We start from the raw sequence: 26,956 nt of genomic DNA on the forward strand, positions 1-26,956 counted from the left end.
AGCCACCCAGGCGCCCCTGTCAGAGAGATTTCTATGGATCCTCCAGAAGAGACTCCCCAACTTCCTCCACTGGCTACCCTCCTGCCCTGCACCCCTCCCTGCTGAGGAGCTCCCGATAACTCCGAGTGGCTCCACCTTCTAGGACTTTAATACTTGGTCCAAGTCTGAGGCACCCTAGGGTCACAGCCCTAAGGAATCATGAACTCGAGGAAGGGGGCTGCCATGTGAGAAAAAGCCAGAAAGGGTCTAACTCTTGAGCTGGGCAAGACAAAATATTTGACTTGAGGACAATGTGAGCACAGCCACGGCAGCCTCGGGGTGAGGGGGCTACAGCTCAGACACGCAAGGGCTGGTTCACGGCCCAGGACCGTGAGTATAAACGGCTTCACATGGAGGTTGGAATGAATTTCTGGTCCTGTGGCCCTTCACAGAGGGAAACCAGGAGGCGTGGGGATAGTCCTGACCATCTGGGCTGCTGTCTGGAAACGTCCCTTTCTCAACAGCTCAACGGCAGAGTCCCACAGGCTCTTGGGCAGGCCTCCGCGGAGGGCAAGGTCACTGAGTCTGCAGTCTGGAGCTGTCCCTCCCAGTTACCCTCGTGCCAGGTCCTGGTCCCAGGCCCTGAGCTCCTCCTCCTTCACAATTAGAATTTCATAACCGGTCATTTTACTGTCACGGTCTCCCTGGGCCTCTGGCCTGACCATGATACCAACCCTGAGGACAAGGGCACTGGTCAGGAAAAGAAGGGAGGGCTTAGCAGAAATCCTTGACCATATCACACAACCACCAGTAGCTCTTTACCTGGCCTTTGGCCCATGGCCATGACCACACCAGCCACACCTTTGGCCGAGCCCTGGCCTCACCCCAGGACTCTGGGGGCTACTTACTCAGGGGGTCGGGTGTCTGGCCCCAGGGCCCTCTGCAGGGAGATCCGGTCACTGGCAAAGGCATTGAAGCAGTGCTTCTTATAGCCTTCTTCCTTTTCCTGGGTCTCCAGGCGGGTCCACTTGTCCTTCTGAAACGCTTTCCCATCTGCCCCGGGGCCATTGGGATCCTGGGGTGGCCGTTCCCAGAAGGGCTTCAGCTCAGCTGGGGTGTAGAACCCAGGCAAGCAGGACTGGTTTGTGGAGACAGCTGTCTCCTGGGGCTCTGGAGCCCTGATCTGGAGCTTAGGCATCGAATCTCTAAGGTTGTTCATGGCCCCCAGCATGAGGTCCAGGACGTGATCCTTCTGGCTCACCAACGACTTCAGCCATGGTTTCTCGGTGGCCTGTTCCGAGCTGCTTACATCCCGGTGCAGGACGAAGAGGAAGAGCATGAAGGCCCCGCCCACCATGGCCAGGCGCAGGTGCATGTGGCGTCTGCGGAAGAGCCGCATCCTCGGGAGCCCACGGGGACCCTGGCTGGGTCAGCTCTGAGTGGGGGGCCCAACCCCAGAAATAGCTCGGTAGGGTGTGGTGGCTACACCTGGGGGCCTCAGCCTGAGAAGGGAAGAGATGAGAGAGAGAAATGAGCAAAGGCAGAGGTGTGGAGGGAGCCCGGGGGCTTGGGGTTTGAGTCCATGCTCTGCTGCCGAATGGTGACCACACCTAGGCCCAGTCACTTAACTCTTCTGGGCCTAAATTTCCTCTCTCCACAAGATGAGGAAACCAGACTCAGTGTTTCTCTCGTGCTCTAAGACTGTGACACTCATACATCTGGGATGACCAACCGACTGACTGCTGAAACTCTGCATGAAGAGGCTTAGTCAACATAACCGCTTTGGGAAAAAATGTGGCATTATCAAGCAAAATTTAAAATGTACCCACCCAGGGGTGCCTGGGTGGTGAGGTCGGTTAGGCCTCGGACTCTTGGTTTTGGCTCAGGTTATGATCTCAGGGTTGTGGGATCGAGCCCCACGTTGGGCTCTGCACTCAGTGGGGAGTCTGCTTGGGATTCTCTCTTTCCTGCTCCCTCTGCCCCTCTCCCCACTCTCTCTCTCTCTCTCAAATAATAAATAAATAAATCTTTTAGAAAAATTATGAAGAAGAAAAAAATGTACACCCCCTATGACCCTGCAATTCTACTCCCAGTTTTACATCCCAGAGAAACTCCTGTGCCTATGAGCCAGGAGGCACGTAGGGGAAAGTTCCTAGCAGCGCTGACTAAAATGGCCAAAATTAGAAACAATGCCATGTCCACCCACAGAATGAACAAGTGTGAAATACCCGCAGCACAGAGTACTCTAGAGCAGTGACAATGCATGAGCAACTTCTACAAGCAGCTGCACGGGGCAATCGCTGAGGCCAGAGAGTAGGCTGCAGCAAGATACGTACCGGACGAACCCACTTACAGAAAAGTAAAAAACCTGGAAAACTAAACATATTGTTTATGAACACAAAAATGAAGGGGTGGTCAAGCTAGAAAGAAAAATGAAGGGGAGGGATGCCTGGGTGGCTCAGTCATTAAGCATCTGGCTTCGGCTCATGTCATGACCCCAGGGTCCTGGGATCAAGCCCCACATCAGGCTCCCTGCTCAGCGGGAAGCCTGCTTCTCCCTCTCCCACTCCCTCTGCTTGTGTTCCTGCTCTCGCTATATCTCTCTCTGTCAAATAAATAAATAAAATCTTTAAAAAAAAAAAAAAAGAAAAATGAAGGGGAAAAAGACTCTGAAGGAATAATAAAACCAAAATTTCTGGAGAGGGAGGAAAACGTATGGGAATAGAGCCCTACAGTGGACTTGAAAGTATTTTTTCTTAAGTGGATGGTGGCTGCTGGGGGAACTGTTATTCTCCACACCCTTACATGTATTTTATAAATATTCTTCTGTATCTTACTCATATTTAATTAAAAAACCAAAACAAACAAACAAACAAAAAACACTTGAGGTTCTATGACAACATCTTCCGGGCAGAAATGGGATTATGTGTTCACTGGCTTCCATCCTCAGGAACTTAGTCACATGGCTCAAAGGATGAGTGTAAAATTTTCTGTGGAGAACTCTGGAAGCATAAGCCTTTTTTTGTTGTTGTAGTTAAAGCTTTTATTTATTTACTTGTGTGAGCTAGAGTGCGTGCGTGCACTTACGCGAGCAAGTCAAGGGGGGGGTGACAAAGGGAGAGGGAGAAGCAGGCTCCCCGCTGAGCAAGGAGCCCCATACAGGACTGGATCCCGGGACCCTGGGATCATGACCTGAGCTGAACGCAGACGCTTAACCGACTGAGCCACCCAGGCGCCCGTGGAAGCATAAGGCTTATTGGTTAAATGTCAGATGTTGGTGGCAGGAGACCTGGGTACAAATCCCAGTTTTGCCCCTTCTAGTAACAATAGCACCTACCTGCTAGGGTTGGTTGTTGTAAGGATTAAAGCTCAATGAAATAATTCATGGAAGAAGTTTAGCAGTCTCTGGACATAGTAAGTTCTCAAAAAGTGTTAGTTTCCATTATTAGCACCTGTGTGTGCCTGGAACAAAGCAGTTCATCTCTCTAAGGCTCCATTTCCTCATCTAGAAAGTGGGGGTAACTAATACCTAACGCACAGGGTTGCAGTGAGGATGAAATCAGAGATAATGTACGTAAACCACTCAGCAGAGTGCCGGGCACGTACTAAGCCGTCAATAAATGCTATCAATTATTTCTATTATTATAATTAATAAATCCCTGCTCAGCTTCCCAGCAATTATCCTTGAGTACCTGGTCCTTGGCCAAAGCCACATTCATTACCTGTGGCATGTCTTGTTTAAAAGTAATGCCAGTTGAGCTCCTTAATGCTGTTATTTAAACACACAAGCTCCTTCCTGCCTGTGGAGAGAAGCCTGGTGTCTGGAGTCACTTGGATCTGGGGAATATGAGTCCATCCTGATCTCAAGAGGGAGCAGGGCTAGACAGGTGGTTTTCTTTTATCACAGCGGATTCAGCAGCATCATCAAAAGTCAAATAAAACCAAATCTCTTTGAGCAAGCGTTTTGTATCAGGAGTCGTCTAGGAGACAGGGGAGGAAATGTGTTCATTTGGCCAGCATTGTGAATGCCTGCTATATGTCAGGTCTGCCAGACGGGTGTGTGAAGTGGGAGCTTAGGTACCGAGTTAAGAATATTCAGGTTAGGACCTGCCAAACGAGGAGACACAAGCCACGCCCACGGCATCAGCAGGTGGCTCCCCCAGCATCTGAGCTCCCACTCTGGGGAAGTGAAACCCATGGGGTCATTCTGACTGAAGGCCCAGTTTCAACACACCCACACAAAGGAAGAAGCAGAGGCACAAGATTTATTATTACTTACGGATCCCAGAAGCGAGGGGGCGCAATGAGCCGGGGGAAGGGCAGTCCTTGGTCCGGGGCCACCTGCAAGCAGGAGACAGAGATAGACGGCTAGCACCTCTACTCAAAGGCACTTGGGACAGAGGTCACTAACTTTTCTTGGGCTTAACTCCTAAGTGGTTATTTTAAAAGGTGCCCCACTAAAAGTAAAACGGGAACTTTCGGCAGGTATTCTAAACTCAAGTCCTTATCTAAACGTCCAGACTCTGCATGTGAGTAGGGTAATCATACTCGGTAAAATGCCGAGGCAGCAACTCAGAAAAACAAAGCTGTCTTTCTCAAAAGTTGTTTTCCTCGTCACAACGGGGCAGACAGAGATGAGCAAGTCCAGCCTTCAAGGAGCATAGAGTCAACTGGGAAAGTCAGATTTTTTTTTTTTAATTGAAGTATAGTTGACCTGGGAAGTCAGATTTTAAATGGAGATCACCCAGTGAGACAGGCACCCTTGGTGCCCAGAAAGAGAGGACGCAGGAAACTCAGCAAGTGGGGAAGGGTGATGTCTGTGAAGAGGTCCCGCAGTAGGAGGAGCCTGGACTGAGCGCTAACCCACAGGTAGGAGCTGGCCAGGCAAGGCGAGCACATTTCAGGCAGAGGGAACAGCACAGACTAAGACCTAGAGGCAGGAGATAGCACAGCCAAGCAGAGAACTGCCAGTAGTTCATTATGGGGGGAGCATGAAGACAGACAGGAATAGCTGAGGATGGGCCTGGAGAGGCGGCTGCAACTGGGTCATCATGCCAAGGAGTTCGCACTTGACCTGAGGTATGGGAGCAACAAAAGCTTAGCCTGAGCCCAGCATTACAGGAAAACAGTATGATAGCCGGTGGAAGGCATCTAGGAGATAGATCTGACTGGCAGCTGGATGGCCAATGGAGAGGGGTTTGGGCGGGGGGGGGGGTTCCTGACCCAAGATAGTAGCAGTGTGGATCAGGAGGGAGGACGATGCTAGGAAAACTCCCTTGGGTGATGGGATGGGAGAATCCACCCTATCTGGGACACAGAGGGACAGGGAGCCAGGCTGCATCTGCCCTGATACTTTCTGTCTACCATCCCACTGCAGCAAGAGAGAGCACAGTTAGAAACAAGGACCGGGTAACAGCTTAGTTACCAGCTGCTGCCAAGTGTTTGAGACTCACCTCCTCCAGGAAGGCCTCCCTGATTGATTCACTCAGAATCACCGAGGTCACTCCAATTCTCTCGTCCTGGCATTGCCTCGTGCTCCTTTGCAGTGGGGTTCACCTTTGCTCCTTTTATTTCCCCTGGACAAAGAGATCTAAGGTTAAATTGAATTCTTCCCAGGCATCTGCTCTTTCAGTCCAGCCTGCCTGTCTAAGCCTTGCTCTCTGGAGTCTGCAGTTCCTCAAGGTACTAACCACATCCTGAAATGAAATGAGACACCTGTGATTAGCCAGGGCGGTAAGGGACTAGGTCTCTGTTTGCTCAGCATGTGGGCAATAGGAAAGAGCCCGGCAGAAGGGACACATAATCAGATGGAAGCCAGAAGACTTTGGGATTAAGGATTCCTGGCCTCCGCGTGGGAGATTCCCAGAAGTGTGGTTAGCAAGGGTGGGGAGTCAGCCCTCCACCAGCCTGGTCAAGGAGTAGTCCCTATTGTATGTAGTACTTGGTCAAGTTCAGAGGATCCTCCCCCCAGTGTCTTGTATAGCTCCCTCATCTTTGAGCTCCCACACCTGGTAAACATGTCCACTGGTAAACATGTCCATAGCCCCCATCCACTCATTCCCCTCCTGCTACTGCTGAGCATTCATTCCCAACTCTTTTTCCTCCAGCCACCCTTGGGGTTGCCACACGCGGAACCATCTTGGTTTCAGTACCAAGATGATGCCAGAAATCCTCTTCTTCCAGGAAGCTTTCCTAGATTGAACAAATGGGACCTGCTCCTCTGGCCTCACTAGCCAGAACACAAGCTTACTTTCTCTCACTGAGGTTTTACCCAGCCCTAGTCTATCAAACCACTGATTACAACCCATTGTAGGGTTGTGGAATAAATCTAAAGTGTTGCAAACAGCATGAAAACATTTTTTTTTTAAAGGAACCAGATTTCTTTTTTTTTAAGTTTTATTTATTTATTTGAGAGAGAGAGAGAATATGAGCAGAGGGGAGAGGCAGAGGGAGAAGCAGGCTCCCCGGGGAGCAAGGAGCCCAATGCAGGACTCGATCCCAGGACCCTGGGATCATGACCCGAAGCGAAGGCAGACACTTAACCGACTGAGCCACCCAGGCGTCCCGAAAATATTCTTTAAAAGATCAGAATAGAGGGGTGCCTGGGTGGCTCAGTCGGTTAAGCGTCTGCCTAGAGCTCAGGTCATGATCTCAGGGTCCTGGGATCAAGCCCCGCATCAGGCTTCCTGCTCAGTGGGGAGCCTGCTTCTCCCTCTCCCTCTGCCCCTACCCCAGCTCTTGCACGTGCACGCGTGTGCTCTCTCTCTCTCTCGCAAATAAATAAATAAATAAAATCTTTAAAAAAAATCAGAATAGAATCAAACAAAAAAGAAAATACCAAAGTGTATCACATGCAATATGGGTAAGTATTGTTTTGTTAAAATTTCATATCAGTTACTACACATACACATGTAGAGCATACCAAAAGTCTTAGCAGTTTTCAGCTTTCATAACTTCAGAAGTGTAAACACTACAGACTTAAGAACATCATTTGAAACTTTTATTAAAATTTCTTTTTCCTGGGGCACCTGGGTGGCTCAGTTGGTTAAGCGACTGCCTTCGGCTCAGGTCATGATCCTGGAGTCCCGGGATCGAGCCCCGCATTGGGCTCCCTGCTCGGCGGGGAGTCTGCTTCTCCCTCTGACCCTCCCCCCTCTCATGTGCTCTCTCTCTCTCTCTCTCATTCTCTCTCTTTCAAATAAATAAATAAATAAATAATATTTTAAAAAATAAAAATAAAATTTCTTTTTCCTGATTTTTATGAATTCTGAATAACAAATTTTTATTTTAATGCTTGTCTCCGCCCATTAGAGATGATAAACATATCCTGATACAAAATGAAAAGGAAAATTTGTTGTTTAAAATTCATCAAACTCAATAAAGGTGAAAGAAAATTAAATTCCTACATTCTCAAATGATGCTTTTCTGTCAGTTTGTAGAATTCATACCTCTGATGTGAATAAAGTGTCAAAGTGCCCTAAGACTTTTGGGATACCCCTCATATGGGAGTGGGCACTACGTCTCGTTGTAAAATGTCTTTCTTATTCCGGCCCGGTCACAGAAGGTTGAAAGCCAGTGATGCAGTGCAGTCCCTCCTTTTTATATCCTAGCCTCCTCCAAGCAGCCCCTTCAGATCTCCCGGCAGAATTCCTCTCTCCAGCCTCCCGTCCCTTCTGTCTGTGCTTCCACGCTGGCCTCCTCACTGCCCGCCTCAGGTCAGAGGAGTCTGTTCTCTCTTGCCCCTTTGTAAACGGCAGGCCAGAGAGGCAGGTTGTTTTCGCATTTTCGGTCACTTGCAAAGTCTAGCCCAAGTTTTTCAGGGAGTAGATACTCCATAAACTCTCATTCAAGGAGATGAAGCCCGAGGGGTTAAAGTGACGTGTTCCAAGCTACAAGGGTAAGCGATATTTTGAATGCACTTACAGGAGCAAGCATTTGAGTTCCGTGGTATTCTGTTGTTACACCTCAGCAGGCCACTTTGGCTGGGTCTGTCTGCGAGCCCAGCGCCCTCCTTTTACAGGAGAGGCCAGAGTGGTTAGGTGACTTCTCTAGTATCACACAGCTGTGGCTCCCAAGAGCAGATGCCAGTCTCCCAAGTCCCAGGCCACTGCTCTGTTCCCATACTCTTCCCTCCATCTTGGAGGTCACCTGGGGGGTGGGGGTGGGTGGTCTGGGGACTGGGTTAGGCTCCTGTGAGCCTGGGGCCAGGCTGTCCCCCCCCCACACACACACCCCCCAGTCGCCCTGCCACTCACCAATCCACTCTTATACGGGCCCCGCCCCTCCCCCAAATCCTACCTAGGACTACAAATGCTTTAACAATGACAAAATTGTAAGTCCCAGGCAAAGTTTCAGCTTTGTGACAACCAGAGTCAGCCACCCCAGAACACGCCCTTGCTGGCCAGGTGGCCTTTTTGTAACAAAGTTTCTGTTTATCAGCTAAGCTCCTCACCTCCGGGAGACGTGGCAGCCAGGAAGTGAGCAGTCGACACCACCACGGGGATGTTTGCTCAAGTTACTCAGACTACCGCTCAAATACAGGTTCTTCGAAAAAGTGATGACTGTCACCATTCTCACCAAGGGCGCAGGTGTGTGTGGTGCTAGACATCATGTTGGGGAGGGGGTAGGTCAATTTCAAGCGACCAGTGTGGGGGGAGAGCACTGAGAGGCCCTTTGGGGCCATTTGATTCTTTCTTGTCACCAGCACTTCTCCATCAAACACAACACCCATTTCACTTCCTCTGTTCTCATGAGTAGCGAATTCTCTCCTGCAAACCCCTCCTCCCACCCTCTGACCCTTTTGATTATAGAATGCTGGGAGGTTTTCACTTTCCCCTTAATTACACCTTCAAGACATTTCAGCTTTTCCTCAAGATTCAAGCGGCAGGACTGTGGCGTATTTTCCCAGAAAGATGCACTCAAAGTTATTTCTGTAGCTAATCTCTCATGTCCCCCGCCCCCCCATCTAGGTTCATTTTATGTTTGCATAACATTTTAAGCCGAAGTTACCCAAACACGGATATTCCATTGAAAAACTCAACCCAAATTTGCTCACAAGGTATACCTAGAACAATGCTTGGCATGTAGTCGGTGCTCAATAAATGTTTGTTCATTTATTCCAAGTCTGTAAAAACCACTGAAAATCAAACTAATACGTGACCAAACAAAGTTCAGCAGCTCACGGGTTTTTCACTGGAGGACCTCCAGGCCCGTCGGGTGGGGCAGGGATGTGCAACTGTTCTCGAAAGGAGGCTCAGGAGGCTCGGGAGGCTCGGAGACTGCTGGCTCCTCCGTGTCGGAGTGGGGGAGGGGGAGGGGTGACCCCGAATGGTATTTCTGAAGGCTTGGGCAGGGCCCCAGATTTGAGGAGGGGGTGGTGACGGGGGGGGGGGGGAAGGTCAGAACTGTGGTTTTTCCTTCTCTCCTCACCCCACAGGTTGCCCCCGGCTGTAGGGCTGCTACCCAGGACCACCCACACTCAACTTGCCACACCCTGAGCTCACGGTCTACGCCCCGCCCCCTAAGTTGGCGGGTCTTCCCAATTTCCCCGTCGCTGCCAGTAGCACGGAAATCCTTGAAACAGCCCCTGCCCCAGCCCCACTCCCAGGCACCTACGATAGTTTTCGGTGCCTTCTCAATGTCAGGTTCATTCCACGCCCCTCTCCCAGGTCCTGCTGATTCATTCCCTACCTCCTGGATTCTCCTCTTCCTCTCTCTCTTTCAAAATCGTCATCTGAGACTGCATCCTTATCTCCCCACATCTGGAGGATCAGCAGAAGCTGCCTGCCTTGCCTCAGGCCCCTCTCCCTTCCACAATCTGAGCAGCTATATTCTTACTCCTTTAGCGCCATTTGATGGCAGCCGAAACTGTTTGCTTTCTCCTTCCCAGTCCTTAAATTTCCTCGTCCTCAATCTTCGGCCTCCAGAATGCTTTTCCCCACCAACCCACCTAGCCTTCTCAGCCCCGCAGCATCCCACAGCCCTGAGGAATTTGGTCATGCTATTCCATTGCCTTGGTCTGTCTGTCCTTTGTTCTCTGTTATAGGTAGAGCTGAGGGTGAGGGATTGGGTTTCTTCCTTCCTTCAAACCTACCTAGGGCTCAGGACCAGGTTGTACAGGGTACAGGAGAATAACCTACCCCCATGGGGCTCTCAGGTGCCACAAAAGAGCCTTCTAACAGTCCTTTTTCTCCCCAGACTGAACCCAACCTTGTTCACTGTGTGAGCCTTTTACACAGCACAATTACAGCATTGAGCTCAACACTGAGACAGGCACTGCCCTGCACTTGACCTCTCATTTATTCAAACCCTCACTCTCATTCTCATTGAATGAGAACGGACATTTTGGGCTTTCCCAGAGTGGGACAGAGGGCTGTATGAAGAACCAAGTTCACCCAAGTCTTTGGCACGGCCATTCGCTGGGTCCCTCTGGTACACAGACGCCCTCTCTGATCCTCAGCTTCACTTCCAGAGCTGGTGAGGTCTGCGTGAGCCAGAGGAGGCTTAGGGCAATACCACCACCACTTTTGATATCACTACGCATCACAGCAAGTCAAATGACAGTTATCTTTTCCATTTTACACGGAAGGAAACTGAAGCACAGGGAGGAAGCCAGCACAGTGATCAAGGTCACATAGCAAGGAAGTAGCAGAGGCAGAGTTTGCACTCCGGTCCCAGGTCTCTCCAAAGCCCACTGTCTTCACCATGACACCACGCTGCCTCTTATTTGGCTCTTGCTTGGAGCATTGCCAAAGCACTTTCATAGACACCTCATCTGCTCCCCACCCAGGGAGTGTTTATGCGATTTGGCCAAGGTTAGACAGCTAAAGTAGAGACAGAGCTAAGTCAGCTGCCTGGATCCATCATACCCAACTGCCTCCCTGCATTGGGAGGCCCCTGGTCCTAGGGTTAGCTGCCCCTCCTATTCCTGACTTCCGTTCTAGGCAATGGCTACCTGGACTAAGCCTATGGTCCTATGTCCTATCCAGGACACCTGAACTTGGGCTAAGATGTTTCTGATCTCAGAGGGCATTCAACATGCATCAGCACCTCCCCTTCTCAAGTGTGGGTTCTCCACACTGCTGTGGGTGGGTGTGAGCTGTCCTGCCAACTGCGGACAGTGATGACCAAGGCCGAGGCCATCTCAGGCAGCCTGGGATCCTTCCTGGTTCTACTGGCTCCGGACTCCCTCTTCTCTTTGACAGTCCTGCCCTTTCTGTCCTGATGCCCCTGAAAGTAGTTTCTCTTGTTACCTCTGTTGTGCCTACATGAATGGCGATGTTGAGGAATAGGAACTTGGGGAGTATCTGCAGTGATACTGGCTTCTGCAGGATAATAGGAACCAAAGTATTTTTCAAACCCCTCACCTTACCTTGTACATGAACTTGCCTGTCTCATCCTTTTTACCCTTCCTCTGATGGGGAAGGACAGGGCTCATGTGTTGGGGAGGTGAACAGGGCCTGCGCAGTGCACACACATCTCTGGTAAAACGAGCAGAAGCCCACACATCTCTTTGGTGTGTCTAGAGTTGCTAACCTCATCCAGTGCCTGTAAACTGCATTTGTGGGTCTGGAGGGGCAGCGTTAAAACCCTTCCTGGGGCTGTTGCGCTGGGTGTTAGCCAATAGAGGGGGTCTCTTTTAAGCTTTGCTGACAAACTGAGCCCCTCTTCCCCCATTCACACAGGAGAGCCCTGTCCTACCCTCTGCAGACGTCAGGGTCTGGGATGACTAGCTCTGGGGGCATGTAACAAACGGTTTCTCCTTTCAGTTAGCCTGGGGCTTGTCGGAACAAGTGACGGGGAAATCGGGAAGTTGGTGACAGTCACAATCATGAACACCCTGAGACTCCCTTCCCACAATACCACACAGCTCCCACTTCTAAAAGGCCCAAGACACCAGACAGAGGACATCTGAGACCCCACCTCTACTCAGGCGCAACGTGGCACTGGCAAGAGGATATATCTCTGAAAGATTTCCTGTAGCGGGGCACATGGGGTGGCCCAATCTGGGAAGAAGGGGAACAGAAGGGATGCGGGGTCATGGGTGGGTAAAGGGAAAAGGCCGTAGAACCCTGGAGGGACTGCTACAGCTTGTCCCTCTCCCACCCCCAACCCCCTCCAAGTCCCAGAGGTCTGAGCTTTTCATTCATCTTCCAAAGGCGGAGGGGGTGGGGGGGGTCCTACCGAGGGAGGAGCTAGAGGCCACCGCGACAGCTTAGGACCAGTCTGGCCCAACCCCTTCATTTCACTACGGGGGGTGGTGAGGAGGAAGTGGAGGAGGAGAAGGTCGGCGGAGGAGGGAGGTGGGGAGCAAGGACCTGGCAGACGCGAGCTCGACTGGGGGGAAGTCCCGAGAAGCGAGAGAGCTCTGCGTTCTAGGCTCGGGGGTTCGGTCGCGGGCGCCTGCGAGGGTCGCCGGCTGCTTCTGCCACTTACCTGTCGCGCCAAGGCAGAGACACAGCCGCTCCGCGGTGCGGCTCGCAGGTTTCCCGACGGGACGTCCTGGAGGGCGGGGCCGGGGCGGGCCCTGCACGGCCACTGGGGCGCGCCCTTCGCGCCCCTCCCCTGCTAGGTGCGGGCGGCCACCCGGCGCGCCCCGGAGCGCTGCTGCGGGCCGAGGAACGCCCGGCTGCGCCTAGGGCCGCCGGGAGGCTGGTGGCCGGGCGGAGGACGCCCCGCGCCCCCCCGGCATTCTCCGCCCCAGCGCTGCTAGGGGCCCGGCTTCTCCGGCTTCTCCAGATCTCAGCTCACCCGGGGCTGCAGTCTCGGCGGCCAGGCCCTCCGCGCCGAAAGAGATCGGAGCGTCCTGGTCACCCCAACGACGAGAGGCTTTAAACCGAGCCGCGGGCGGCGCGGAGCAGCGTGTGCAGGGAGCCGCGGCGTGCGGCGCATGGGCTCAGAGCCGCGAGGCAGCGACGCTGGAGGGGAGGAACGCGGCGGGCCGGTGAGAAGCCCCGGGGCTCCGTCCCAGGTTTGCTTCTCATTGGCGGGGTGGTCTTGGGCAAATGACTCCTCCCCTCCATCCAGCGACCAGAGCAGGTAGTAACTGTGAGCCACGGACAATGCTAAGGGCTTCGCCCGCCCGGTCTCAAGTAAGCCCCGACCCCAGCAAATACTCCGGTTGTTAGCCAGAGTATACACGGGAGACGGCTGAACACACAGCCTAGAGTGTTGCTTGCTCTAGGTGTGGTTCCCGGACCAGCAGCAGCAGCACCATCTGATAATTTGTTAGAAACGTAGATTGTTGGCCACCCCCCCCCCCCGCGACCTAAATAATATGAAACTCTGGGGATGGGGCCCACCAATGTGCATTTTTAAAAGAACTCCCGGTGATTTTGGTGCTTGCTCAACTTTGAGAACCATTGAACAAGTGGTGGCAGGGCTAGAATTAGAATCAATAAATTAAGTTCTGAAGCCCAGACTCTGAATCCTCCTGCCATAGCCTCGGGCTGCCCACCGGTTCTCTCCAGCTCTACGGTTCTGTGTTGTCATCTTTTAGGTCCTTATCTCAGTCATAGAGAAGTAACATAGATGGCCACAAATAGCTGGTAATTTGGAAAGGTTCTATGGTAGGAGCTTGGACCACTGATTCTGGTTTTCTTTTTGTTTGAATTTTTATTTTTATTTATTTATTTTTAAAGATTTTATTTATTTGACAGAGACACAGCGAGAGAGAGAACACAAGCAGGGGGAGTGGGAGAGGGAGAAGCAGGATCCCCAATGAGCAGGGAGCCCGATGCGGGGTTCCATCCCAGGATCCTGGGATCATGACCTGAGCCGAAGGCAGACGCTTAACGACTTAGCCACCCAGGCGCCCCTTGTTTGAGTTTTTAAATGCGCGTGTATTTCTAAGTCTGTAAGACCTGGGAGCACGCGTGTGGGTGGGTAAATCTGAGCAAGGAGACTGCTCTCACATGAACTGGGAAGGGCAGAGAAGCCACTTGGGGATCCACGGTTGGTCTAAGGGAAGTCATCTTATTTTCCCACAGGAAGTCATCTGTGGGACCCCGAGGTAGAATTGAGCTATTTATTTAGAAGGAGGCCAGAGTTTTTCCAGTGATGGAGTCCCAAGAGACAAGGCAGGCCAGTGGAGCCTGGAAGAGACTTTGCCCGGCTACACTAGATCAAGGGACCAGGAAGGACGGACTCTCCCCAAAGGAGGAGAGAAGAGAGGCATCCATGCACTCTTGGCAGGGTCACCTCTCTCTTAACTGCAATCCCCCCCCGCTGACTCCCTTGCTTTCACACTAGACTGTCTCTGGGGTGTAAACTCCTGAAGAGAGACCTTTCCAGAATTTACCTGGATCATCCCTTTTAGCCCCATTACAGATCCTCAGCCCTATAACTCCCACTGCTCAGCTGCTACCATTCTTGTCACTTGCCTTATTCAACAGCTGTCTTACTCAGACTCAGGGCATTTCCTATGGAAGACTGTGGGTTGCTGTTCCTTATTTGCACTTCCTGGGGGTTAGACACTCCTGTATGGTCTGAGCCTTCAGTCTTTGCTCCGCCCTTCCTCCAGCGCGCCTCTGGGACCCTTGGGGTTGTGCGATCCTGGCCTGGCCCTTGAGCCTTAGTCAAGACCCAACTTGACCTGAGGGTGATGGCCCAGGCTGGACTCACAGCCTCAGTTCTTCCCCAGGTCATGGCAGAGTCATGACCACCAACCCTAGCCTGGAGTTCCCGAGAGGGTGGTGTCTGGCTTCTCAGGGAAGCCGCATCTATCTGTGTTTCCTGAAGCAAATTACTCATCCCATTTTACTTCAGCTGACTCAAATTTTAGACATGACATTGAGTCCTTAGAATAATTAGCTGCCTAATTTGGAGGTGCATGTAGTCTGCAGGATGTGTGACCTGCCCCTGATATGTCATACACCGAGCTGTGTCTCCTAGCTGGAAGGATGGTTTGGGCTCCCTGCCCTCCACTCCAGGAAGGTCTGGAGGTGAACCACTGCAGAAGGTGACTGTGACCTCAGCCTGTCCTTGGTGGCAAGCCACTTAAAAAAATAGTTTTCTTGAATTGAAGAAGTTATATAGGCAGGTGGTTAAAAAATTTTTTTCAAGCCCTGTGAAAAGGAAGGTACATTTTCTCCCTCCTAGACCTTAAGATCTCTCCAGAGGTCATCTATGCATATTCATGACCAAAACTCTTCCCATCACTAAGCTCTTCTGTAGAACATGCCTGGATTCCTTGCTTCTCCCGAAGTCCTGTGAATTTCAGCATTTTCTCACCATCTTATTTTTATTTCTTGGTCATTTTAGATTTTGTTTCTGGGTGTTCTGAGTCTCGCCTTTTACATCAGTGTGCTTTAGGGAGTTCCCCTGCAAGGCAGGAAACGTGGCGGGGAACAGATTGGTTGAAGCACGGGAGACAAGGGCAGCTCTGTAAGGCTATTGACATCAGCTTTGGCCCGTATCGAGTCTCTTGCTTCCACATGTAGTCCCAGAGAGGGGACGCCCACCTCTAGATGCGGCGGAAGGAGGGAGACCGGCCCATTAGGTGGAGGTGCTGCCTCCACTTAGCGGACAGAGTTTACAGAGGAAGCTGCCATGAGTTTGCGAGGCAGGTGGTGGTGGGGGTACGGCTGGCTGCTTGATAGCCTGCCCCCCCAGCTATCACTGCACCCCACCTCCGCCGCCCACAGGTGGCTAACCAGCAGAAAGAACTGAATGAGTTCCCTGAACTTCTTTATGTCTCCATTTCTTATCTGGAAAGTGAGGTTAATGATGCCTAGTGTTGTTGTAAAGCTTGAGCAGATAACTGATGTGAAAGTGAGATAATTTGGTTCTTCTATTACATCTGTTTCTTTATCTTTTCCGCCCATATTTCCCCTTCCTCCTTCTCATCTCATTTCCCTCATGCCCAAAAGAGAAACCCTCAAGGCAAAAAATGTTTTAGGAACCCAAGCAGAGCTGTCCCAAGTTCTGCCATCATCCCTCAGGCATTACAATTCACTCACCTCGGCCTCAATTTCCTTATCTGTAAAATGGGTATAAATATTATTTTTATTATTGAGTTGTTAGGTTGAATAAGTAAAATGTTTATTTTTAAACATTTTCAAATGTTTATTTGCCAATGCCTGGCACACAATAAGCACTCAGTAAATATTAGAATGTTAGCCCTTAGCATTAGCTGTTTTCCTTCTTCTAGTTCTACCATTAGCAAAACGACGTGGAAGCCTACCGCATGCCAGCCTCCATATGGGGTAGGACACGGAGATACAAAGGTAAATAAGCCCATCTCTCTGTTCAGGACACCTACAGTATAGGAAGGGAGGCTGATAAATGTACAAATGTACACAAACCATTTTACAAAACAGCTTTATAAAAAATACACTTTGTTAGTGGGACAGGAAAAAAATGCAAAAAGGCTAATGACTGGGGTAGAGCCAGGACTAGGGTAAGGTGAGTGAAGTATTAGCCTTAGGTGCAAAATTGAAGGGGACACTGAAAACCTTTGTAATCAATAATATTTAATGTGATATTTTAATACACCCAAATTAATGCAAAAAATCTACCTTGGACAAAATATCAACAATTGTTTTCTGAAATGTTAGAATTTATTTATTTATTTATTTATTTTTTTAAAGGTTTTATTTATTTGACAGAGAGAGACGCAGCGAGAGAGGGAACACAAGCAGGGGGAGTGGGAGAGGGAGAAGCAGGCTTCCCGCAGAGGGGAGAGCCCGATGCGGGGCTCGATCCCAGGATCCTGAGATCATGACCTGAGCCGAAGGCAGACGCTTAATGACTGAGCCACCCAGGCGCCCGAGAATTTTTTTATTCTTATTCACCACCAGCTTCATATCGTAGAAAATTTCAGTTCTTCCTTTAACAACCCCTTCTTCCCTCCCCCACCCAAATTCTTGATAAAGAGCTCCTAAAGACACGTTATCTTCTCTCTTCTGTATAAAACTTTATCAAATAAAGGCAAAGAGCTGTGTATATCTTGCTATAAAATGCTGCCCACGGCTGTGGAGATGGTGTCTGCCCAGGCTCCTTTTTACTGTCCAGATCCTGAAAGACTCTTTGTTCATGAGGCAAAAGGAAAAGGCGCATGCACCCCATATAATTTTAAAATATATTTTTCAGTGTTATTTTTTCGAGAACATTAAAAACATTGAAAAACTATTGAAAAATTGAGAAGTAGGTGTATTAAAGCTCACAACATTATTTTCAGTTTAAATATTTAATTTATACCAAAAGAGAATTTACTATGATCTCACTTCAGCGGAAGTTAATTAAAATTTATTCGAGATGATCACTTGGTCAAAAGAAATTGTTAAACATGACAGTCTGTCAGTGGAAAGTGAAATAAGCAAGGAATTCGATTTTGAAAACATCATTGAAAAGTTTGCTTCCACGAAAGCCAATTTCCTTTTCCCTCAGGCTCCCATACAGCTCAACATGGCCAGAGATTGGGGGCTGGATAAAGAACCTGAAGACAATGGAGCAGGGCATAAGAGAGAGAAGGATTAGAAGAGTTGCAGGGGTGGGTAATATAGCATTTATTGTTTTCTCTAATTACTCAAATATCATATGTCCAACATACAAAATTTAGAAAGCACAGAAAATCACAAAGGCAAAAAATAAACTATTTGGGGTCCCGGGGTGGCTCAGTTGGTTGAACGTCTGACTCTTGATTTCGGTTCAGGTCATGATCTCATGGGTTGTGGGATCAAGCCCTGCATGGGGCTCTGAGCTCAGCGTGGAGCCTGCTGGATATTCACTCCATCTGCCCCTCCACCCACTCATGCTCTCTCTCTTTCTCTCTCTCTCTCAAATAAATAACTAATCTTTAAAAAAATAAGCTATTCATAATTATGACACCTAGAAATAACCACTGTTACAATTTTGGTATAATATGTTCTGGTTTTTTCTATGTATATATAATTCACATACACATATGTATTTCATAAATTCTGAGATGCATTTTTTTTCACTTTTTAACATTTCTGAGATCAGGATGTACCTTTTTTTTTTTTAAAGGTTTATTTATTTATTTAGAGAGAGAGGGAGATGGTGGGGAGGGGCAGAGGGAGAGGGAGAAAAAGAATCTCAAGTAGACTCCCAGCCAAGCATGAGCCCGATGCGGGGCTTGATCTCAAGATCCTGAGATCATGACCTAAGCCAAAATCAAGAGTCAGGTGCTTAACCAACTGAGCCACCTAGGGGCCCCGAGACCAGGATGTATCTTAAATTGATGATGTCATAATTTGATTAGCAATCTTTCATTTACTGGTATATAAAATAATGATTTGTATTACAATTCTATGTTAAAGGGCGCCTGGGTGGCTCAGTCGTTAAGCGTCTGCCTTTGGCTCAGGTCATGATCCCAGGGTCCTGGGATGGAGCCCTGCATCGGGCTCCCTGCTCAGCCGGAGCCTGTTTCTCCCTCTCCCTCTGCCTGCCACTCTACCTACTTGTGCTTTCTCTCTCTGTCTCTCTGTCAAATAAAAAAATAAAATCTTTTAAAAAAATCTATGTTAAATAACTATATATATAGTCATGGAATTATATATATATGTACAGAATTACATATGTATGTAATTACTATATACATACTACAAGCTGGGATCATACTGGATATGCCGTTTTGTAACCTGATTTTTTGACTTACCATACTGTGAATATTTTGGTAATGAAATAATCTCACATGAGATCATTAATCACTGCCTAGTGGTCTCTTGTATAGACAAGCCTTTTTTCTTTTTAGCCTACCACCTATTGCAGGACATTAAGGTTGTTTGTCTTTTTTGTTTTTCTATTATGTGTAGCTGGCTGTCCCATTAGAGGTTAAATCTGTACATGTTTTTCTTTCCTTCTCTGTTGCTCCTCAAGTGAGAGAGGAGCCATTAAAGTCCCTTTGGTTGGCATTTGGAGGATAATTCCCCTTTAAGCCCTTGAAGTAACTCCTTCCCTCCAAGAGTAGGGGTGTGTGTGTGTATGTGTGTGTGTGTGTGTGTGTGTGTGTGTGTGTGATAACCATCCTGGGAGGCACTGAAGGTAGTCATCTAGCCTGTAGGGAAGTAAGATGTTATCAGTCCGTCTGTGTTAGGGGGATCTAAAAGGAGAAATGCTATGTCCCTGGACACCCCCAGGGAAGGAGGTGATGGTCTAAGTGGTGGGTCCAGGAGACCCCAGGGAGGGGGCTGTGATGACTAATTTCTGTCAACTTGACCAAGCTATGGTGCCCGATTGTTTAGTCAAACACTAGTCTAGATGTTGCTGTGAAGGTATTTGTGGATGTCATTAACATCTATAGTCAGTTAACTTTAAGTAAAACAGATTGCCCTCTCTGATATGAGTGGGTTTCATCCAATCAGCTGAAGACTGTAAGGGCAAAGCCTAGGTTTCCCTGGGAAGAATCAGCTTTGCCTCAAGACTGCAGCATGGAACTCTTGCCTGAGTTTCCAGTCTGCTGGCCTGCCCTGCAAGTTGCAGACTTGCCTGTCCCCACAGTTGCATGAGCCAATTCCTTAAAATAAATCTTTCTCTCTCTCTGTATATCTTGTTCTGTTTCTCTAGAGAACCTGACTAATATGACAGCCATGCATGAGGTGAGACTGTGGACATTGGGCAAGTACAGAGAAACCGCTAGAAAATGCAGCTTGTTGCAGGTTTAGGCCCAACTTGTCTAGGCCTCTGCCCCATTTATTGCAGAAAATGCTGGCATCTTTAGCTTCTGTGAAACCCAGCATATCACAGACTACATCACGGGTAACAGTGTCCCCTTTCTGTAGGCATCTCTCTGTTGTTCTCTGCAGTAGAGGATACTAGGAACCCCCTCACTTTTACAGGTGAGCAGGTGCCTGTGATGCCAGGGTCTGAGGTCTTTGCCATTACTTTCTGCAAGTCTCTCCATTTATTCAAGTCCCTATTTTATGCTCAGAAATTTTTTTCTGGTGTTTTCCCTCCCCAGTCTGCACAGTTCTTAAAATGATCTCTTGGTAGTTTATATTTTGGTTGCTGATGTAAATATTATCTAGTCCAGGGGATGCTTGATCAGTTTTTCTTCTATATAACAGAAGCCTCCATCTATGTTACAATGAATAGTTTTTCCTCTCTTGGAAAATCACATGGGATTGGCAAACTGTGACTATGGACTCTTCTCCTTAAAAGCACTCACGATGCCCAGGATCTATGTGTACCTTTTGCAAAAGAGAACTTTAATAATTGGAAAGAATAAAGCATCTAAATGCTCATAAGGTTTTGCTGTGAGAGCTCTTTCTGCCCCAAATTAATGATATCTTATTGTTTAATAGCTTTTCTTAAAAAAAAAAAAAAAGAGATATGCACTTTGGACCTTCTGAGACAGAAATAATTGGATCTTAACCTGACAGTCATTTTACCCAGAGGGAAGTAATAACAGGAGTAATAAACTATCCCCCAGAGCAAACCATCCCCCAGGTAACAGCAAAACCTTTGTTAATCTATCCCTAAAAAATAGGAGAGGAGGTTCCTATCTTCTTAGACATTTGAAAAAACAGTAAATTTCATTAGAGAGGGTTGAAATGCTACCCGATAGCATTTGAGTGTTGTTTAATAATATTTTAGGTTGAAAATGATTGAGAGGTGATAGAACAACTCAACAGTTGTTCTAATGTCTTGATGCTTAATGTCCTGTTAATATCCTGAGCTTTTTTTAAAAGTTTATTTATATTTACTTTTTAGTAATCTCTACACCTAATGTGGGGCTCGAACTTAGGATACTGAGATTGAGAGTCACATGCTCCTCCGACTGAGCCATCCAGGTGCCCCAATATCCTGAACTTCTTGCCTCAGTGCTTATTAATCCCACGGAATTTTGATTTTCAGTAGGTAACATGTACATATGGCACAACAATCAGATGTTGACTAGTGAGGTGTAAGTCTCCCTCCTACTCCCATTCCTGGTCACTTAGTTTTCCTCCCTAGAGGAAGCGACTGTTACTGGTTTCTTTTGATTCTTTCTAGAAACATAGCCCAGAGAAGGAGTCACCCTGATTTTAGCAGGTACCTTAAATATTAAATTGTTTCATTATGTTGTCTGAAATTGTTAAAGTTAGTTTAAAAGCAGTCAGCTTACTGAGCTCTCTTTGTGGCTCTAGTAGATTTTTAATTGATTCTCTTGGGTTTTCTAAGTAGACAGACATATCAACAACATATAATTTTGGCCAAGTGAAAACAGTTTTGGAGTGAGACCTGGGTTGACTCCTGGCTCTTCTAGCTACCAGATGTCTGATTTTTAAATCCAGCCTTTACAAAATGTAGCACTCTCCAAAGGCAGTGTGTAGGTACAAAGTGGTCCTTCCTTTCCAGATGTGGTGGGTAGAGTGGGCAGAGGCCACATGGAGCCGAGCACCACCCCTCTGCTCTCTTCTGGGTTTGTTCTACCTGGACCTGTGGGTAAATCCAGAGGGCTTTGATGTCAGCGATTTCTAACCACACAGAGATCAGGAGGAGAGACTGAAAAGGAAGCCCTAAACTAGAGTAACCTTTTCTTTCTCCATGAAAGGAGTGTGGCTCATGTTTGCTGAGAGCAGGTTAAAATAGCTTTAAAAAAAATTAGAGATTTACAGAAACTCTTTGAAGAACTACTGATTATCAATGTGGCCCTATAAACTCCCCACTCCCCAGGTAGTGGGTAGAACACTTGGACACAATGGGGGTGTGCATAGGTTTTCTCAGAGGTGGGACCTACTCCCATACAGGGAGTTGGTATTGGATGAGGAGTGATACTAAGAAAAATCTATGCTTAATGAGGGAAAGAAAAAACATATTCTTACTGGTGCGTGGTGTTTTATCAACTTGAAGGGATGCCCTAGAACATCTTCCCTGATCCCTTTAACCACTCCATGGTCAAGGCAATGTGGGATGTGGATTATCTAGTTCATTTACATGACATAACGATTTTACCAGAACCTTAGAGGAATATGAATGAACTCCTTCATATCTTATACTACCAGGAGAAGCAGACCTGAAGTTTTGCCTTGATATACGCACATTCTGCCAGATTACAGTACGAAGTGACAGGTATTTTTGCCACAATAAGGGGTGGACTCAAACTTTGAAAAGATACTGGCTCCACTCATGAATTATCAAGACTTAAAACATCCTGGAGTTCGGCTGTTCTCAGAGGTGTATAGAAAACTATTCCAGGCTTACCAGGAACAAAACAAGGATGCCTCAAGAATAGAAGCATCTCCTCTGCAGGGAGCTAGAGATGAGATGGAGTTTTAGGACCCCGATGGGCTTTGTCATGTACTATCCTGTCCTGGCATTCAACACTCTGAGGAACCCACAGGTTCTAAATTTCAAGGTAAATTAAGTTCCTGGACCCACCTCTGATGTGCTTGCGTGTGTGTGTGTGTGTGTGTGTGTGTGTGTGCGTGTGTGCGTGTGTAGTCTTCCCCACACCAACAAGTTCTCAGACACCAGCTGGGTGTCTTATAATTCAACTTGGTTCTGACACTATCTGCCCAGAGCTAGTATCAGATTCACAGGTTAAGGGTTCAATCATACAAGACTGCCCTTTGCCTCCAATTCAAATGCCAGTTGCAAGCCCATGTTGTTACCTAGGCTTCTGATGGACTGGTTATAAATCAGAGGTTCCCAAGACCCCCTTTTTGGTTTTGATTAATTTCTTAGAACAGCTCACAGAAAAACATTTCACTTACCAGATTACTGGTTTGTGATAAAAGGATATAACTTAGGAATAGCCAGAAGGAAGAGATGCATAGGGCAAGGTATGTGAGAAGAGGTGTGGAGCTTCCAAGTCCTTTCCAGGCATGCCCCTCTTCCCAAATGATGTGTTCGCCAACCTGGAAGCTCTCTGAAACTTGTCCTTTTGAGTTTTTATGTAGGCTTCATTACATAGGCATGATTCATTGAAAATCACCAACCGTTGACGAAATGATTCAATCTCCAGTCCCTCCCCCGCTCCCTGGAGGTCATAAGCTAGGACTGAAGGTTCTAACCCTCCTGATCACACGGTTGGCTGCCCTGGCAACCAGCCCCCATTTTTAGGTGCATTCCAAAAGTCACCTTATTAACATAACACAAGAGACACCTTTAAGCTCTCAATACTTCCAGAAATGGCAAGGGTTTTGGGAGCTCAGAGCCAGGAACCATGGGTGAAGACCAAATATATATTTCTTATAAATCATAACATCTCACAGGCCTGGAGTGGTCAGGGTAGTTACCCCTTGGCATTTATTGGTCTCTTGGCAATTAATCTAAGCTCAACATGGTGATCCCATTCTCCTTGCCAGGGATGGGCAAAGAAGAGTGTCTGCTGGGGACCTCTGAGGAAGATCTCATTCCTTAAAACAAAAACAAACAAACAACCCCCCCCCCAAAAAAAAACAGATTCAAGAATAAGACAACTCCTCAGAAGCCTCCCTTAGAATAAAACCCACACAGTGACAGGATGGAGCAGAGGGACAACGGAACCTGGGGACACTGTTGAGTTGGAGCTTATACTGCTCACGAGGTCCACCCCACGCTGGCATCTCTGAATGTGACAGAACTCAGTGGGCTGACTGGATCAAAGGTGAAACGGGGGCGCCTGGGTGGCTCAGTTGGTTAAGCGACTGCCTTCGGCTCAGGTCATTGTCCTGGAGTCCCGGCATCGAGTCCCGCATCGGGCTCCCTGCTCGGCAGGGAGTCTGCTTCTCCCTCTGACCCTCCCCCTTCTCATGTGCTCTCTCTCATTCTCTCTCGAATAAATAAATAAATAAAATCTTTAAAAAAAAAAAAAGGTGAAAACGGGGGGCACCAGCCTAAAGGGGCTCGGACCTTCTCTAAGAGCTTTAAGATTTTGCTTTGAGTCTACAAAAACTAGAATTTTCTACAGAACCCGGAATACAAAAGTGAAAACAATCCTAACTGGGGAGTCAAAGAACCTTAGAGCTCCAGTGACCCAGAAAGCCACGTCTGAATGGGAACTGTGGCCTTCTGCCCACGTGAGCAGCTTCTCTGAGACCTTGCAGAGGAATAGGTCCTGGAGCTGGAGCTCATGCCCTTCTTGCCCTTGGAAGCAGGGAGTTGGAGTCCAGGGAATGGTCTAGAGGAGCCAAGTCACTTCACCTGGGTCACTCCATGACTCGATGTTATGGAAGAGGCACATCTCAGTATGTGGGGCTGGGAGACTCCGAGAATGATTACATGAAGTCCTTTGGTGGCCGGCAATTCTGTAACGTGGGCAAGCTGCTTAACCTCAGAGATAATGTGGGTCTGCTGAGAAATTTAGATGAGATTATATATACAAATCACTAACTTGCTCAGAGATGATAGACACATCGTGTTCAACAACAACAACAACAACAACAACAGAGGCCCCCAAGGCCATGCCTCTCCTCCCCCAAAGGAGAGTCACTGAACTCTACTAAGTGTGCTGGGGCCGCTCGAGCCTGAGTAGAAAGGTCCGTGGAGTCAACGTGTAGCTTTCTTGGTATGTGCCTGAAATTCCACCTGCAAGTTTTATTTACTCATTTTCAGAGTTTGGGCAGGAGCCTCGCTGCTCCATGAACTTGACTGACCCGTGCAGTTTGGTCTGGGTTTGAGGATGGGCAAGAATGACCACTTGGATACTGTTCCAAGTTCTTTCATTTCGGTTTACTCTGAAAGCCGCTGAAGGCAGCATCCAGGATGGAACCTACAGGGGGGTGACTGGCACTCCCCACAGCTTTGGGCGTCAGTTCACAGAGAAACACCCCACTGCAGGGTTTGGAGGCGTTGGCAGGCCATGGGGAGCCATGGGGAGCAAGGTGTCTGCTAGACCAGAGCAGCACAGGACTGCGGGTTCACTACCGTGATACCCCAGCCACATCACACCCGGGAACAACAAAGATACCTCATAAAGCAATCATGCTGATACCCAAGCCATGTCACTCGGGTCTAAGTCCAAGCCTTGAAATTCTTCCTGTGTCAGCCTTGGGGCAAGAGCCCCTTATCTGTCCCGGTGTGGCACGTAAGGTGCTGTTAGCCTGTCAGAAGCCTGACGAATTCTCGAAAGCTGTCGGAGTTGTTCAAAGGGCCCCCTTCCTCTGGGCAGATGCAGACCCGTGTCAGGACTCAAGCTGCGTGACGATGCATGCCAACCGCGGCTGCAGGGCCTTGGAGTCCCCTTTTCTGCCCAGGGCCCCCCATAGTGGTCTCTGTCTTCCGTAGATAAGGGAGGCAGGCTTCACTCAGGGTGAAGCCTGACTTAAGGACGAACACTAGGACTCTTGCTGCTTAACCACTGTTGCCGTTTCTCTAAGAGCAGACCCAAATCTAGCGTCAGGAGCTGCCTGGAACCTGATGACAGCCTTGGAACCTGGGGCTGCCGGCTGAGTCTAACATTGTCAGTCTCCGGAAGTTGACTCCCAACCAAATGTAGGAGAAATTGGTGAGCTTAACTATGTGCAAGGGCACACAGGGATGGGGACGCTCAAGTGTAAAGGACTACCTTCTTTGTCTAGCAGATCATCAGGGGACAACCTCCCTTTGATTCTTTGTCCATGGAGTTCAGATGAGGCCCAACTCACTCCCCAGCACCAACAGTGGACCTTTGGCCACAAGTAGTTTAGGGTTAGGCACAGTACCCAAGCCAGACTACTCAGAGCCTCCTCTGAGATATTTCCTAGAACTAACGGGGGAGGGGGGGAAAGGACCCCTCTCCCTGCCCACACCTCCTATCCCCTACCCATGTGACTGGTATGGAGTTGTTAGCTGGGAAGGGGATGTCAGTTGAGAGCTGCTAATGTCTATTTTGGCCATAGCATGAGGAAGGTCAGTGTGAGCGTGAAGCCAACACCGAGAAAACAGAGAATAAAGGTAAAGGGCAAGAGAACTCCAATGATGTATTTTGGACTCCTGGGTCCTGCTGTGCCTGAAGTCATTAATTCCTAGACATCTCCCTTTTTCAACTTTCTTTTCTTTCCTCTCCCTTCCTTCCTCCCTTCCTTTCCTTCTTTTCTTCTTATTTTGGTTGAAATTTATTGAGTGTATTTTTGTTCCTTGCAACCCAAAGAATCTGACCAATAAATAGTATGTGCACTGAATTAACTTATTGTGAGAGGGAGTTGCTAGAAGGGCTGTCTGGGGTCACCAGACCTGGCAGGGAGGAAGCAGAGAGAAACTCCCAAGAAAAACTTAGAAAATGGTTCCTTTGGATCTCTAGGGAGCAGAGAAGGGGAGCCGAGTGGTGACTCATAGTGGGAGAGGTGAGGACATATTGGATTGGGAGGGATGGGTCACCTGCCCTTCTAGACTTTATCTTATGAGTTGCCCTTGAACTGGGCCATCTCCCTGGTAGGGCTTGAAGATATACGGGAAACCAGGGGAACTGGTGGGCTTCCCCTTGGGAGACGAGGTGATCCGAAGACTAGAGAGGCAAGAGCCTGGTCAAGGGTCTGGCCTATCTCCAAGCCTCTCAGGGTGTGCTGCACCTCAGTCCCTGTTAGGCTCAGCTGGGGACATCACCATTTCTTTTACTCGTGACATGGGGCGCCTGGGTGGCTCAGTCGGTTGGGCGACTGCCTTCCGCTCGGGTCATGATCCTGGAGTCCCGGGATCGAGTCCCGCGTCGGGCTCCCCGCTCAGCGGGGGGGGTCTGCTTCTCCCTCTGACCCTCTCCCGTCTCATGCTCTCTGTCTCCCATTCTCTCTCCCAGATAAATAAATAAATAAAATCTTTTAAAAAAATAAATAAATAGGGCGCCTGGGTGGCTCAGTTGGTTAAGCGACTGCCTTCGGCTCAGGTCATGATCCTGGAGTCCCGGGATCGAGTCTCGCGTCGGGCTCCCTGCTCGGCGGGGAGCCTGCTTCTCCCTCTGACCCTCTCCTCTCTCATGTGCTCTCTCTCTCTCTCATTCTGTCTCAAATAAATAAATAAAATCTTTAAAAAAAAATGTTCAAGCAACCACAGGAAGGCAGGAAAACAAAGAGAAATGAGAAACAGAGAGAACAAATGGAAACAAAAAAAATAATAAAATGACAGACTTAAGGCTTAA

At 48.6% G+C, this 26,956-nt stretch overlaps 1 protein-coding gene and 1 long non-coding RNA gene across 4 annotated transcripts in view; one reads left to right on the forward strand and one right to left on the reverse strand.

The window, feature by feature from the left end:
• Positions 1–12,549, reverse strand: part of GALNT6 (polypeptide N-acetylgalactosaminyltransferase 6) — a 34,482-nt gene extending 21,933 nt beyond the window's left edge. For 2 of the 3 annotated variants that reach the window (XM_081821688.1, XM_081821686.1), the window contains exons 1-4: positions 12,415–12,549; positions 5,433–5,555; positions 4,259–4,320; positions 888–1,481 (exon numbers count right to left, since the gene is read on the reverse strand). In XM_081821688.1, the coding sequence (XP_081677814.1) occupies positions 888–1,378 (491 nt within the window). In that variant the 5' untranslated portion in view covers positions 1,379–1,481; positions 4,259–4,320; positions 5,433–5,555; positions 12,415–12,549. Of the gene's footprint in view, positions 1–887; positions 1,482–4,258; positions 4,321–5,432; positions 5,556–8,431; positions 8,656–12,414 lie in introns of those variants that run through there. The other variant, XM_081821687.1, reaches the window with a different exon arrangement.
• An 8,602-nt stretch (positions 12,550–21,151) lies between these two features.
• LOC145721792 (uncharacterized) lies at positions 21,152–26,465 on the forward strand. Its single transcript, XR_014145699.1, has 3 exons — positions 21,152–22,279; positions 23,329–23,512; positions 23,721–26,465. It is a non-coding gene; the product is annotated as an uncharacterized LOC145721792 (long non-coding RNA).
• The last annotated feature ends 491 nt before the right edge of the window (positions 26,466–26,956 follow it).

Source organism: Leptonychotes weddellii, chromosome 5 (genome assembly GCF_054177405.1).
Source record: "Leptonychotes weddellii isolate Sample4059 chromosome 5, ASM5417740v2, whole genome shotgun sequence".
In the NCBI taxonomy this organism is placed as follows: domain Eukaryota; kingdom Metazoa; phylum Chordata; class Mammalia; order Carnivora; family Phocidae; genus Leptonychotes; species Leptonychotes weddellii.